The sequence below is a fragment of the Chanos chanos genome, chromosome 8 (genome assembly GCF_902362185.1).
Source record: "Chanos chanos chromosome 8, fChaCha1.1, whole genome shotgun sequence".
Taxonomy (NCBI): domain Eukaryota; kingdom Metazoa; phylum Chordata; class Actinopteri; order Gonorynchiformes; family Chanidae; genus Chanos; species Chanos chanos.
In genome coordinates, this window is record NC_044502.1 from 30,538,674 (window position 1) to 30,553,524 (window position 14,851).

Here is a 14,851-nt window from a genome sequence, read left to right on the forward strand (position 1 = left end):
GTGTGTGTGGAAGCATATACTGTGATGTTCATATATCTGTTTTCATGTTTGTGTTGTGGACTCTGTTCACATCTCACTCTGTTTTCAGATCCTTGTACTGGATGGCCAATTGCTCAGGACAGAACCTGCCTCCGTCATGGAGAAGATCCAGAAGTTTCTAGGCTTGACAAACACAGTAAACTACCACAAGATCCTGGCGTGAGTTTGGTGCCTTAATAGGCTTTTAAGTGTTCTGTGCCATAGCCTCATTCTCGTGGATTTCCATTATTATGACATCCTGTGATTGACTCCTCTGTTTCTCTTCATCTCTTCTTTCTTTCTGTCACAAACCCAAACCTCTCAGATTTTCCCTCTGCCATCTCTCTGTCCTGTCTCCATTCTTCCTCCCTCCTTTCCTCTATTCCGTTACACCACATAATCGCTAACTCAGACCGATAAACAGCAACATCTGTTTTGTGCCTCTCCCCATGGAGATGATTTTTCTCTCTCTCTTTTTTTTTTTTTTTGGTCCCATGTCACTTCTCTAAACAGGCAGAGCTGTGTACCATCTGTGTGCAATATTCCATATTTTGCTTATGTTGATGTAGAAGCATCTTCATCTGCCTCTATTTAGGGTTCTCTCCCCCCTCCTCCTCCTCTCTTTGCCAGGTTTGATCCGAAGAAAGGCTTCTGGTGCCAGCTGCTGGATGGAGGGAAAACCAAGTGTCTGGGGAAAAGCAAAGGGAGGAGGTATCCAGACATGGATTCAGATGTGAGTGGTCTGGAAATGGCATCAATGTTGTTTTTTCTGTCACCTTTCAAGGCATTTCCTTGATGAAAGTTCTAACGGTTGGTTTTAATCGATGGTTTGCTGTGGTTAATGTAATTATTGATATTTTTTTTTTTTTTTAGTGTGAAAGCAGATCTAAAGCAGATTGACACAAAATCTTATCTAAGCCTACTTAAACTGCAGAAAAAAAAACATCCAAGATAATCTCTCAATTTACCACCTAATCCATCATCTGTCTGCATTCTATTTGCCCTGAGAATAACTTTGATGCCCTTAAGTGTCAGTTGGTAGAGTAAAACCATCCCAGTTCACGCAAAGTCCCAAGGATTATTTGAGCTTTGTAGCATGCGGAAAATGTTTATGTGGTATGTAGTCTGGGAGATTCTGTTGTTAAATTGGTTCAGTGTGGTGCTTTGAAATGCACTGCAACCCTTTTGGGACGCATTAATGTCATTGTCACTGATGCAGGCAGCTGTGTGTTGGCACAGATAGTTCTGGAAATCCTCTTGCTTGCTCTCATCAGTGCTTTTAAATTGACTGTATCAAAAGCTCGGGTTGGCTGTTAGGTCTATACCTTGAACATCCTGGCAGACAGAACCCCAGCTGTTGAACACAAGCACACTCAAGCTCATTTGCATGTTAAAAACATCAACTTCGTTTGTCTGTCTACTTTCTGCACAACTAGTTAATTAGATTGTTGCCCCTGTTCTTAGTCATTCCCTCACTGCGTGGGTATGACCATAATCGGCATTAAAACAAGCACTGGCACCTGGTGTTTTGCTGTAGTACGAGCATAGTCTTACTTTACAACATGAAAATAAAAATAGAGGCATTTCATTTGTTTTGGTCTAAAAATATTTAGACAACAACTGTTGTCAATTACTCAGAAATGTTTAGACAATCACCACAAACAATGTAGCATAACTGCTGACTTTTGTAAATGTTATTTGACTGAGTGTTACTGGCATTGGGACACAATTTCACTAGCTAGTTTTTTTTTTAACTGGAAGAATAACTAGCTCCCATATTTGTTGCCATTGTTGCTCACTGGCTTTGCAGTGTGACCTGAATCTCTCTTACTGCTGCCGATTTGATGAGAAGATCAAAAAGAAATCAGTAATTATTTCAAAAAATGTTTTGAGTCTTATGTCCATATAATGTAACAGTCAAAAAAAGAGCAAGTGTTTCTATTTGTTTGTTTAGTTGTATTAGCATCTTTTTTAATGTTTTTTTCCTAAATCACATGTATTAGAATAAGTGGCTCTCATTAAGATCCTTTAAAAAAAACACAAATACAAGGTAGTAATAAAAATAAACATTAATTCTAATTAAAGAACTCCTGCCCATCGCCTCACTGAATTTACAATGAGTGATCTGTTCAGCTATTTATTTCTTTGCGTGGAGCAAAAAAACTGACTCCCCAAAAAAGACATGTAAGCAGAAGGTCCATCATGACATTACATGCCTTTATGTCTCTCATTTCTCTTAATCTCTCTTGACATTTTTCAAATTTTTTTAAATAAAAACTCTGAAGTTTCATTAATGACTTCAGAAACTGTGAGGATTTGAAAAATCGTGGTTATATTGTATCATACCTTGGTTAGAGGTATCTTGAAAACTAAAGCCAAATGAGTTGCTACTACATCATCAGGCTTCTTACTGTGTTTAGGTTTTAAAAAGACTGTTTCATACATCATTCTTTCAGGTGTTCAGATTTATTTTTTGCTGCGGCTGTTGTTTCCTGTTTAATGAGCGCCCTCTAGTGGTACCAGAGGAATTTTACTCCCGATGATATAAAACTTGCCAAACTGTACAAAATGCACTTCTGTGTCTTTCCCTTGCTAGTTAAGGATACATCATCAAACATTCTGACCTTATTTTAATGTAATTTCACTAATACTAATTAAACCACCTTAACTGTGCTTCTAAACATGACTTTATGCAGCTTCTCAGATGACTTACTTACATTAGTGTTAAAAGAAGTGACGTTTCTCTTCTTCTTCTTCTTCTTCCTCTTCCTCTTCCTCTTCTTCTTCTTCCTCCTCCTCCTCCTCCTCCTGCTCTTTCTGTTTCCTCACAGTCACGCTCCTTCCTGAGGGAGTATTACCGCGAGCACAACGTGGAGTTGTCCAAGCTTCTGTATAAGATGGGTCAGCCGCTGCCCAGCTGGCTGAGAGAAGAGCTGCTCCACACCAGGTAGCCTGAGAGAAGAAGCGGGGACTGACTCAAAGCGCCCAGCTTAGCTTTTCCGGCTCTCCTCCACGGGGGATAGTCTCTCAGCCCCTTTTCACCCCCTCAGTGACAGCAAGCTCAGCAGAGCCCTCAGCCCACTGCCACGGCTCCAACGCTCTCCGTCTCCGGAAGCTTCCGTGCTAGAATGGAGTAGGAGAGGGCACCAGGAAACCTTGGTAGGTTTGGTTTGTACTTGGAGGGAGTAAAGCAAGTGACTCCGGAGGTCTCCAGAGACACCCGCAGCTCGTAAAGCACCTGAGGATGGAGTCTCAACGACCCCAAAAGACATTTCAAGCCCCTCACGTGTTTTTTGTGTGTATTGAAGAGCTCTGCTCTCTTATTTTGTCACAGATGTGTATGCGCACACACAGTCCCTGAAGAAAAAGCATGTTCTTTATGCTTTTGGTGGTTGGGAGACTTTTTTTTCCCCAACTGTGTGCCAGATCTGACGCCAACACAAGCCAATAATGAACAAAAAAGTGCCGGGGGGGGGTCTTCATTTCAGGTTCTCTTGTTTTAATGTTATTTTTAACACTCGCTTCTTGTTTTATATCAGAACACAGGTGGTCTAGACCTGTAGTTTCCTTTTGTTTTTGTTTTTTTTTTAACTGTTTATTTATCTGGTAACATCGATCCCATATATTTCAACACCAAACCGGACTGAGGCGTGACATTTAAAGGTGAAACTATAACGGGATCTGTGGCCTTTTCATTCAAGATTTACTGGACAGTTTTAACAGTGAATGATGAATCATATTACTTCAAATCCAAAACAAATAATGATATCCAGGATAAATGTGAGTGTAAATATGAGAATCTGTCATCCTAAGAACTGAGCTGGTTTTAGGCAGCCCATAACTTGTACAGTAATTCAACTAATTACTTGATCTGGAAACATTAGGTGTTCAACTACACACCATTACGGGGAGAACTGTTCATAAATGTTCCAAACATATTTGTCTATAACTGGACTTCTCAGTAGTATCTGTACCGGGGCTGTGGATGCTCAGTCAGAATGTTTTTGAAAGTTTTACCAAGAGAACAAATGACCCCTTTCCCTTCAAGTCGGCGCTTTGTGGCGCTAATTTGTTATTGACCATCTGAACAATGGAAAAGCCTTTTCCTTTTTTTCCCCCTCTGCTCATTCTCTCTCATTTATTTCTGACAGGTACTAGATATGGATTCAGTCAGACCAGCCTATGAAATTCATCCATGAATGTATTTAAGTATGTTTTTTTTTGTTTGTTTGTTTTTATTTTTTAATCTTTGCACCTTTTCAGTATCAAGGAAAGTGAAGGCAGCAGAAAAACAATTGGCCTTGAGTCTCCTTAAAAAGAAGAAAAATATTGACAGCTCTTACACTGATTAGTCTGCCAGATGAATCAATTCTATCAATACATGTCACTGTGAAATTAAGAAAAGAAAAATAATAATGAACAAATAACAGTCTAGGTTAATTAGTTCTGCTCCATTTGATTGGGTTCCATCCTCCCGTCCTCATTCTGGGCTCCTATAGATCGTAATAGAAGACTTCACTGAATCACAACTACCAGGGGGAGAGTCTCTTAGTGGCCTGTGTTAACAACACCCTGTATATCCCAGTATTCCAGAGGCAGACAGCAGTCTTTCTGCCTGGCTTCCAATGTATTAAATTCCATGATATCAAACCTGATTTTGCAAAGCTGCAGTGGCACTATGTCTCTTTTGGTCCAGAGGAACGCGGAAATAGTGGAGTCGAGGAGTTTCTAGGAGGAGTTTCAGAATGCCTCCCCGCTCCTCACTGAGGCTGTCAGCCATCATGATGCCTGTATCTGGTTACTATATACCACTCTACTAAATGACATCATAGCTGAAGGCGTGGCTGGTCTAAGGTTCTGCAGGGAATTATCCAGTTACTGAAAACCAGTGCTTCAGTTGATTGAACGCTCTGTTGCTTCTCTGCTCCATACCAGTGATATTCACAATTAACAGGTCTGATCACCCTCCTGTCAGTGCCTCTCAGAAAACAATTCACCACAATTCACTTACTTCATTGGGTGACAGTTTTTCAGGACCTGTAATCTTCCGTTCATCATCAGAGGGATGTTAGGTGAAGATGCACGGCAATATGGCAGCAGTATCATTATCGGCCTGTAGTTGCCTAAAGTCATGTCATAGGCTTCAGACCACGTTTAAGATTTGACCAGTATTTCACACCACAATGGGCCAGTGTATGTAAAAAGTATCTCGGATTTAATCTGAGGAACCACAGACGGTACAGCTAAACTCTAACGTTTTGCAGACCACAGCACAGACCTGCTGTTAGTTTTGCTATGTCCAACAAGACTTTTCATTTTGGTGGACATGAGTGAGAGAGTTTAAGGGATCCAGGAAATAAGGCTGCTTAAATCTTATTGTTTTTAATCTGTTTCTACGCGTTACTCTTTATTCATCGTTAGTTTTCTTCTATAAATGTCTCTGAACAAACATGATAGATTTTTGCACATTTTTGGCAATAATGCATGAGCTGGAGGGCCTGAAGGAAAAGAGCATGTAAGCCAATGCCAGAGAATTCCATGTGTGTGTGTGTGTGTACAAGATGATGTCACAAGTGTGAAAGAGCATTTCATTGGTGTGTGCGAGTGTTTCCACATCTCATGTCATTGTGCAGGAGCATCTCCTGTTTCTGTGTGTGTGTGTGTGTGTGTGTGTGTGTGTGAGAGAGAGAGAGAGAGAGAGAGAGAGAATGATTTGAGGAAGTCTAAAATGATGCCGCTCAGTGCAGTACAGTGAAGGGCCACTGTTGTTGGAAGAGTCACCAAGTTCTACTCTCTCACTTCCACTACGCCAGTCCTCAAGTCCTGTGGTGTCCTGAAGCTTGGTCAAGTTAAAAATAGCAACTCGTAAATTGGTTTAATTGTCCATAAATTAGGAGCATGTAGGTCCACTTTCTGGTTCTGAGAGGCTTTATGAACACTGCCCTGTTATTGTCCTGCATGAGGCAAACAAACTAGGAAATAACCGTACAACAAATCACCAATCTGAAAGGATGTCACCTTGATAAATATAGATGTCCTTGAAGCAAAACAGTAGAATTTTACACCCCCATGTTAAAGTGATATATGGAAACTGCTGCTGCTGTTGGTCTTTGGTCTGCTGGTTTTTCAGTTCCTGTTAGTTAGCATTACAGCCTGTCAGGACCGTTCTTTTTTTCGGAGGGGAAAAAACTGGGCCGAATGTGTTTTAGTAGATGCCTTTTATCTATAAAAATTGTCAGCAAAGTTTACGTACGTTTGTGAAAATTTTCCATTAACTGTTACTGGTGCTTTCTTTGGTCCACTTAGTCACAATCAGTTCTTACGTTGATATAGAATAATATTGGTATCAGCAGATTTGGACATGAAAATACTAATTATGAGACCAGAATTCCCATATTGGTGCATCTCTAATATATGGATAAGGGTTACGTGGAGGTTGTGTTGTTGCTCAGTATCATCACTGTCTCTGGAATATTCTCTTGGTACAGATTAAAAAAAGAAAGGAAGAAAGAAAAAACCGTGACGGTAACTTCCAGTGTTCCTTTTTCTGTATTACAGATCATATCTGTGAAAGCGCTACAAACTCTTTCGTTTCTTTGTACATTTCATCTTACGTTTCTTGAAAAGCACAATGTTTTTGTCTGTTTATTTTGTTTAATTTCATTGACCGAGGAATTTTAGCAGCGTTTGTGTCTGTATCACAGCTCCAGAATTTCAGGGTTAATTTAACACCATTTAATATTTTGTATTTCCAGGAACTATTAGAAGTGGGATCTTGTATGAAATGAACTAATACTGCCTAAGGTACTAAACCATGCACCTTATAAGCACTGTCCAAATCTCCAGCTGGAAACATACATACATACATAACTTCAGCCCATGGCTCCTTGTTAGACTGAAAGAAATCTTAGAGAGTAGTCATGAATTATTGTACCCATGGGTTCGTCAAAATTCAGTTTCCCATACGGCTGAAGCCTAACAATTCAGTTCCTGTCTTCTAGCAAGGTGAAGGAGAAGAAGCAAAGAAACCATTTTACATTGGGAGATTGGGGTTGTCTCTGTCAAATGGGATTTCTTATACCAAGCACAAATTCTGTTTGCTGAGGTCCTCTGTTTTACTGTATTTGGAGAGTTTGTGTCAGAGACACAAACTAATTAATAAACTTGTAATGTTCTCTGTTTACTGGTTTATTGCATCATACAGAACCCCTCCTGTAGAAATACCCCATGAGTTTCACACTGCCAACATCGTGCTTTCTGTATGATAACATAGGGTATCGATGGACAGAGATTCTAATAAAAACATAACTGTAAGAAAAATAATAATCATCTGGACTGTACAATCAAACCTATTGCTGTTGATATTTTTTATCGTTGGTAGCTAATATTTTTGTGATTAATTTGCAAATAAAGACACCACTGTCTTTGTACTTGTTTTGCTTGCTCATTCTTTCTTACACCACAGCATGGAAGCAAAGCAACACAAAGCAAAGCAACTAAAATTTAATTTATAATAACTGCACAGTAAGACACAATCCTCTAAAGCTAGTCTGTCCAGATTGATTCCTGGAGAATTGACCATTGTTATTTGTAAACTCAGTGATAGAATCACTTTGGAATCCCCTCACCTGCTTCTCCATGGCTTAATTAGTTGCTTATTATGTTAACCTACATACAAACAAACAAGCTGTCAAGGAATGCTTGTGGTCTTAAACCAGCCAAACCAGGATTAATGCTATAATCTAATTAATTGTTTTAATGTGCGTGGTATATTTACACACTCAGTAATCATATTTGTAATATATAATAAATGTATATAATAGGACATTTCTGTTGTCATAATTTGGGTCTCAGTGCTGTTTGGGAATGTTCATGTTTATCCATTTGTTTAAATTATTTAACAAGAGGCTTAACAAATCTCTGCCAATTCTGTTTTACATCTCATATCTTCATCCCTACAGAGAGCGGATGTTTTAAATGATGAGAGCATTTTACGACATGTGAAACCGTGAAAACTGTTGCTTTTTTTGTAAATAGACTCTTTAATCGAGACTTCCCTCATCTTTCTCCTCATCTTCGGATCTGAATTTCATGCTGTCAAATTAATTACAGTAAGTAAATGTCCCTGTGGAGGCACAGATGCCAGAGTAGCTATAAAGAACATAAGCAGATTTGTGCCCTAGAACCACAACAAGGGAGGAGCCAATCAAATTAATCACGGAACCAACAAGGCAAAGGCAATATGGAAATGACTTCCAGCATCTAATATTATGGTATTATGAGATCAGCCCCATTACATGAATGGAAAACAATCTTTGAAATGCCCATTCACTTCATGTAGATGTGAATTCAGTACATCCTTGATTCAGCTTACTGAGTACCATTAAGTTGTTTCATTTAGGTAGTTTCAAACCTTCTATTGATGCCAGAGTGGCTTATGAGATTCAAGATCCGAAGCTTCATTTTTCCCAGATTGAATTTTACAACCCCCTAATGCTTGTTTGGTAATCTGGTTTCCTGAATTAATAATCATCAACTATTCATAATATTGAGGTTTATTGATGCTTAACATGTAGTTCAGGAAAGATGAACTGAGAGTAGAGCACTGAAAGACTCTTTTAATACATGCAAAGGCAAGTGAAATTCAGGTGCATGATATATTTTTTTAAATATTTTTTGCACAAATAAATACCAAAAATTAATATGTGAATAGTTGCAGTGAGGATGAAAAAGAGGAACTGAACTGAAAGGCTCCTAGTCAACACCTAGATCTACATACACATTTGCACATGTATAGTGAAGAAATACATGAATTAATACGTTTTGGATGCCCGGCAGAGGACACATTTACCTGGCAAGGTTCACTTGGCTTGTGTGAGCCTCCAGAAAGGAGTCTTGCCACAGGTGGAGCGCTGCCCCCCAGGTGAGTGTAGCTTGCTTGGATCTGGGGGCCTGGAGATCTGGATCCAGGCATTCCAGTGGGCAGCCTGCGGCCAGGGGGGAACAGTGCTCCTGGAGCCCAATGTGAACCAACAATCTCGGCACAGTCAGAACTTTGCCCGCTGTCTGGCGACACACTTTGGTCTGTGCAGTTGGGCAGGTGTGGGTGGGCGATGGCATTTGCCCTACCCGGTCCCCATTTATCTGGGCCTGGCTAGCTCAGTCGGTAGAGCATGAGACTCTTAATCTCAGGGTCGTGGGTTCGAGCCCCACGTTGGGCGTGAGTTTTGTTTTGTTTGCTGCAGTGCTCCGCAGCCTACAACATTAAGCTGTAGGGCCCCCAGGAGGGAACTCTTGGTGGGGAAGATTCTGTCCAGAGCTTGCTTCTAGGAGACTGGAAAGAAGCATAAAAACATGTATTTATACAGCTGATGAATTACCTCCATTTAGACACTTATTAACATTGAGGCTACATCAAGTCGACGTTAATTTATTAGTTTCGTTGGATATGTTACCTTACCTCAGTAGGTTAAGAGTTAGATCAACAAAAAGTAAACATGAGCTTGTTATAATTGCAGAAGTTGGCATATGGGAGCTGTATTCATTTATACACAAGTGTGTTCTCTTTATAATATAAATATGTAACACATGCATAATGTATATAATCTACTTGTTAAACTATATTATACAACATAATATATTTCTTATTACTTTTCATAGCTCCTTTTGCATATCTGCACATGCAGTATTTCTCCAAATCCATGATTTTGCAAACCCACACAGTTCATACATTCTGCTCGCACCCCTCGTGCGCGTGGCTGCAGAAGGCATTCATCCAGCGACGATATCCAAGTTATTGAAAAAAAAAAAGTGAGAAAGGAAATGGTTTAAACTCTGACCAAAAAAAATTAACGGTGTTGCTCTTAAGGATCAAAATAGGTTACACTTGTAGCTGTTACAGGGCGGTCTTTTTAAAGGTAGCGTAAGCTCTGTTCACACGGTTATCGCCTCCAGGTACCTTACATGCTCCTGTCAAATATTACTAGGGATTACCCTATAGTTTTTTGCAATGTGCCATAATTTTGTTTCTGAGGTTTTGGGCTATGGCAGTATTTAGTGTTTCTGCAGTTATTGTAACATTTAATTCGTAGCGGAGACACTGGTGATGAAGTTAGGGATAAAATAGCAATATTTTAACTACTCTATTCCTTGAGTTAGAATAGTCGATAATCATGCGCCCGTTTACTTGCTGTACGCTTTGCAACACTGAGTCGTTTTCCACCAGGATGTTTCTCGGAGCTTTGTTTACAAACATTGTTATTTGTTATAAAATGTGCGATATAGGATAAAATTGATTAACGTTGCAAGGACCGTAATAGATAGATAGATAGATAGATAGATAGATTTAATTATTGTAACTAAATCAGTTTTATATGATACTTCAACTCTAATGCTTCAACAGCGGTGGAAAACAAAATATATTTGACAATGGTAGATACAGTGTTTGAGCTGTCGCATTTTCAAGTGAATTGTTGACTACTTTTGGTCTAACTCGGCAGACTTTTATGAAGTTTTGAACGTATCCTTGATCTACTTCCGGGAGCATTGGTTGAACTTTCAACCCGGTAAGAGAATCCTTCCTTTCCTGTTTCGGCCTCGACTGAAGAAACACATAGGTAGGAATTCATGGATTTGAATCCTAACAAATCTTGTTTAAATTTTATATAATGAAGTACATCACTAAAAAAATATGGTCCATCAGTACAACACGCATGTATATCTGATGATATTTTGGGTAGACGTGCTGTTTTATACTGGGTTCTTCGTGATTTTGTTGCACAGTCTTAGCGGAATTGGGCTCATTGACTCGGCCTACGTGGTTGGAGGATTTCTCAAATTCTGAAATCGTTACATGTGATTTTTCTCTGCTGCTCTGGAATTATTGGTTTTTAACAACCAAACAAGTTTCTGCGTGTCAAGTGCTATCAGTTGGCTTTTGTCGTAGTAGACGAGTACGGTTCTCCTCACGAGGAGCGTTTATAATATTTGACAAGCATCTAATCAAGTTGGCTTGCACGTACGCTGTTGGTTTTAGTTTTGGCATTTTAAAATTTCAGGGCATCTTTACTGATTAAGAAGTGGTTAAAGCTGTAGTGTATCTTCCAAATTGAGTCGTTTCGATGAGGTGTGTGCTCCATGTCACCCCTCTATTACTTGTGATGTTTCTCTATTTACGTTGAAGATAGCGGAGTTAGCCAGTGACCGCCAAGACTCCGCGACGATTAGCTGGAGTTGTGACTGTCTGTATTCACGAGGCAACTGAAAAGTTGCATTAGTTGTTAAATCTCAGCGTAGAAATTTGCCGCAGAGGTCCATGTTATCTAGCAGAGAGTTCCTCGCTGTACTACGTGCATCAGGCCTGAAACTGCATGTTGTTCGCACGAGCCCCAGCATCAATGCTAACGGGTTGTCTGTCTTTTTTTTTCTTCCTTCCCAGCTATGGCACCTCGCAAGGGTAAGGAAAAGAAGGAAGAGCAGGTGATCAGCCTGGGACCCCAGGTTGCTGAAGGCGAGAATGTCTTCGGTGTCTGCCATATTTTCGCATCCTTCAACGATACCTTTGTGCACGTCACTGACCTCTCTGGCAAGTAAGTACCGAGTTCAGCTGTCTGCTGCACTCCTTATATGCATCTTACTTTTCAGTGTGGCCACACACTAGGAAATGTAGTTGACTTCATGTGATGGTAAAATGTTATACCCGATACTTTTTTTTTGGTGAGATGCTGCATGTTGATATTTCAAACGCATTGTCATATTTATAATGCAGACACTATTATAGTCATTCCTAATTTACATTTTGCCTAAGCGTTGTATTGTTGACAGTGGAGCATAGAGCTGAATGTGTTTGAAATGTGTTGCGCCATCTGTGCTGTTGCAGAGAGACAATCTGCCGTGTGACTGGTGGGATGAAGGTGAAGGCGGACAGAGATGAGTCCTCTCCTTACGCTGCTATGCTGGCAGCCCAGGACGTGGCTCAGAGGTGCAAGGAGCTGGGCATCACCGCCCTGCACATCAAGCTGAGGGCTACAGGTGGTAACAGGTGAGAAACAGGAGTGCTTCTCTCACACAGACGTCTGTGACCAGTGTCACTGAAGCACGCAGTGTCCTGTGCTGTTTGGTCATGATTGTCATCTCCTGTATGCATATTGGGTGGGAACATGTACAGAGAAAATTTAGTCAAATTACTTGTTAATTCCTCAGGTTTTGATGACGGGATAACATAGAAAGATGTTGTCGTGGGAGCTGTTTGGAGACAGGGTTGGGATAGATGTATGATATAGTTGGCGGGGATGGGCAGGGGTTAGTCCAGGAGGGCGGATGCACACGCGAAGGTTTTGGAGTTGGCAACTCCAGCCAATAAACCTGTGGACGCGTCATTCTTACGAGACCTGGACCAGCGTCGCCGGGTTAGTATGAATTTGTGGAGTAGAATTGGAGCTGGTCTGTTTGCCAGGCTGTTGCCATTGTTCTACGTCACTGGCAAAATGTAGAGCTGTGTGAAAGTCAGCAGGGCGGCTGTTTTAAATTCAGGGCTCAGATGCTTTTCAGGCCATGAGAGATTCTATGAACTTTCAATGCTAATCAAAGCTGAGCATATGCGGTTTTGTCCCAGAGCTTTGATATAAACACATGCACACACACACGACAGCATAGCCCTCCAGACAGCACTGATCCAAGGTGATGCCTATCTGCTTGCCTAATGGTAGAGTGTTGTTCCTTCACTTTTCTACTGTTGAAAGTGGTAAACAGACTGAATATATCACGTTCTTCTTTCTAAACGTAGATTCAGATGTAATGAACAAAAAAAACCCCTCAGAATAGTTTGTAATGAGTTGAATGGCTGTGTAGTGTCCTCCAGATGCCTGTAAAATCAGCTGTAGTTTTCTCCATGGAAGGTTTTTTTTTTTGGCTTTTTAACGTGTGCATCTCCCTCACTATATCTCTGCTGTATGGGCCTGTTACTGACTGTATGTCAATACACCAGTATCATGTAAATGCATTGAGTTTATAATTTAATGTGACAAATGCAAGATGACACCAAGTGGTCAGAGCACTTTGAGAATTAGACAGGTATTGTGATTTTGTGTAGACCTTACATGAGGTTCTGTTTTACTTCTACAAAAAGTTTAAGATATGTCTCTCATTCAAATTGAACGGGCTTATGTGAAGAATAGTGTAAGTAATGCTAAAATCCAGCAAAATAGCGAGCAGACAGAGCACATATATTTGAACAAAGTTATCAAAACATTCAACCTGAATTTAGAGGTTTGAGGGAAAGGACTCAAATTTGAGTTTTTACCACTACCAACAGCCCTACTGGTCAGCAGTTTCTGATTTGGGAAGGGTTTCCCAAAGGCTTAGAATGGTCTCCAGTACCTTTTTTTTTGTCCCAGTATGGGACAAACAGTGTTTGATTCATTCTCTAGGTCACAGAGCAGTTTGACACTAGTGTTAACACGGATCACGTGTGTGTTTCAGAACCAAGACCCCTGGACCAGGCGCACAGTCAGCTCTCCGGGCCTTGGCTCGCTCAGGCATGAAGATCGGCCGCATTGGTGAGTGAACACGTAAAAAGGCTCTGGGTCGTGTGAGGGCGCCCGGGAGTTTTAAAGCCATTCGGATGCAGCAGTATTGCATGAACGTTGGGTCTAAGTTTCAATCGTACATTTTTGTTTTTGCAGAGGATGTCACCCCAATTCCTTCAGACAGCACCCGCAGAAAGGGTGGACGTCGTGGGCGTCGTCTGTAAACTGCTTTGGATTTTTCACAGAATAAAAAAAAATGAAAGTCATATGATGTGTTGTCTTTGTTCAAAAATGTATAGTACAAAAAAAACCTCTTTGCCTGGTACATTAGCTTTAATCTTACAGTTTCAGGTAACAGATTAGTACATTACTGAAAGTCAGGTCATACACTGTTCACTGACATTTATTCATTGTTCAGTTTTACAACATGTAATGAATAATCAAACCACTAGGTGAGGTAGTCTGCACCCGAGTACAACCTTTAAATGTACCACTAAGCACAACAGATAATGAAACTGTTGATATGCAGAATGGTTTGAAAGTGGTTAGGTTACATACAGGTGGTTTTTACGTAGATGGGACAAGCCAAACCCACATTTCTGAACCGCAGAATGGTTAGCCCATTATTAAACTTCCATCAGTTTTTAGGAACAAGTAATGTTACATTATCAAAGTATGTAACTTGGGTTCACGCAATTCTGAGCGTTTCCAGCGAGAGTTTTTGAGTAATGACCATGTTCACTTTCAAAGTTACTTTTCGAGTAATATCTGTTCTGATGAATCAGTCTTTCTCAATGAATTTTCATCCACTGCATATAGATACAAAGCAAGGTTTCTACTCTTTAGCCAATGAACATGTCATTTAATTTCTCACATTTACTTTATTCAAAGTACCACTTACTGCAAGTGTATAAAATGAATTAACAAGAAATTTGGCAGTGGGAGAAGTGGCATTGAAGAGTTCTTCCGCTGGTTTGCCAAGCAGTTTACTGTTATCACAGGTCTGTTGGTGTAATACTCAATGTCGACAGTATTGGTGAAACTGGTATGACTTGATAAGCGTCTTGGATAAAAAAAAAAGGAATTCAAAAAAACAGAACAGCAGGGGAATACCAAAAACACATCCGCATAGGTAAACTCAGACTCCTAAAACCAAACACCTGCAACAAATATCTGTCACAAAATCATGAGTGTAGTACAAGGTATGACTTGAAGCCAGATTTTGGCTATGCACATGTAAGCAGTCATGAATGATGTGACCTAGCACAGAGCATTGGATCTTTGTCATGAATTGTGACGCACAACAA

At 40.3% G+C, this 14,851-nt stretch overlaps 2 protein-coding genes and 1 non-coding gene across 3 annotated transcripts in view; all 3 read left to right on the forward strand.

Annotated features, from left to right (window-relative positions):
• The window catches only part of ndst1b (N-deacetylase/N-sulfotransferase (heparan glucosaminyl) 1b), a 44,759-nt gene extending 41,618 nt beyond the window's left edge, over positions 1 to 3,141 (forward strand). The window contains exons 13-15 of the mRNA XM_030781371.1: positions 89 to 198; positions 649 to 751; positions 2,850 to 3,141. Of these exons, the coding sequence (XP_030637231.1) occupies positions 89 to 198; positions 649 to 751; positions 2,850 to 2,969 (333 nt within the window). The 3' untranslated portion in view covers positions 2,970 to 3,141. The remainder of the gene's footprint in view (positions 1 to 88; positions 199 to 648; positions 752 to 2,849) is intronic.
• Positions 3,142 to 9,166: 6,025 nt separating this feature from the next.
• On the forward strand, positions 9,167 to 9,239 carry trnak-cuu (transfer RNA lysine (anticodon CUU)). Its single transcript has one exon. It is a non-coding gene; the product is annotated as a tRNA-Lys (tRNA).
• Positions 9,240 to 10,593: 1,354 nt separating this feature from the next.
• rps14 (ribosomal protein S14) lies at positions 10,594 to 13,810 on the forward strand. Its single transcript, XM_030781249.1, has 5 exons — positions 10,594 to 10,634; positions 11,456 to 11,606; positions 11,897 to 12,058; positions 13,498 to 13,574; positions 13,701 to 13,810. The coding sequence occupies exons 2-5, from the start codon at positions 11,458 to 11,460 to the stop codon at positions 13,766 to 13,768; spliced, it is 456 nt and encodes a 151-aa protein (XP_030637109.1). The 5' UTR covers positions 10,594 to 10,634; positions 11,456 to 11,457; the 3' UTR covers positions 13,769 to 13,810.
• The last annotated feature ends 1,041 nt before the right edge of the window (positions 13,811 to 14,851 follow it).

Excerpts from the sequence above, each read along its gene's own strand:
- rps14 (XM_030781249.1), top strand. The coding sequence starts at position 11,458 with ATGGCACCTCGCAAGGGTAAGGAAAAGAAGGAAGAGCAGGTGATCAGC. Across the intron at positions 11,607-11,896 it reads GTCACTGACCTCTCTGGCAA|AGAGACAATCTGCCGTGTGA; the intron begins GTAAGTACCGAG and ends GTGCTGTTGCAG. Across the intron at positions 12,059-13,497 it reads AGGGCTACAGGTGGTAACAG|AACCAAGACCCCTGGACCAG; the intron begins GTGAGAAACAGG and ends TGTGTGTTTCAG.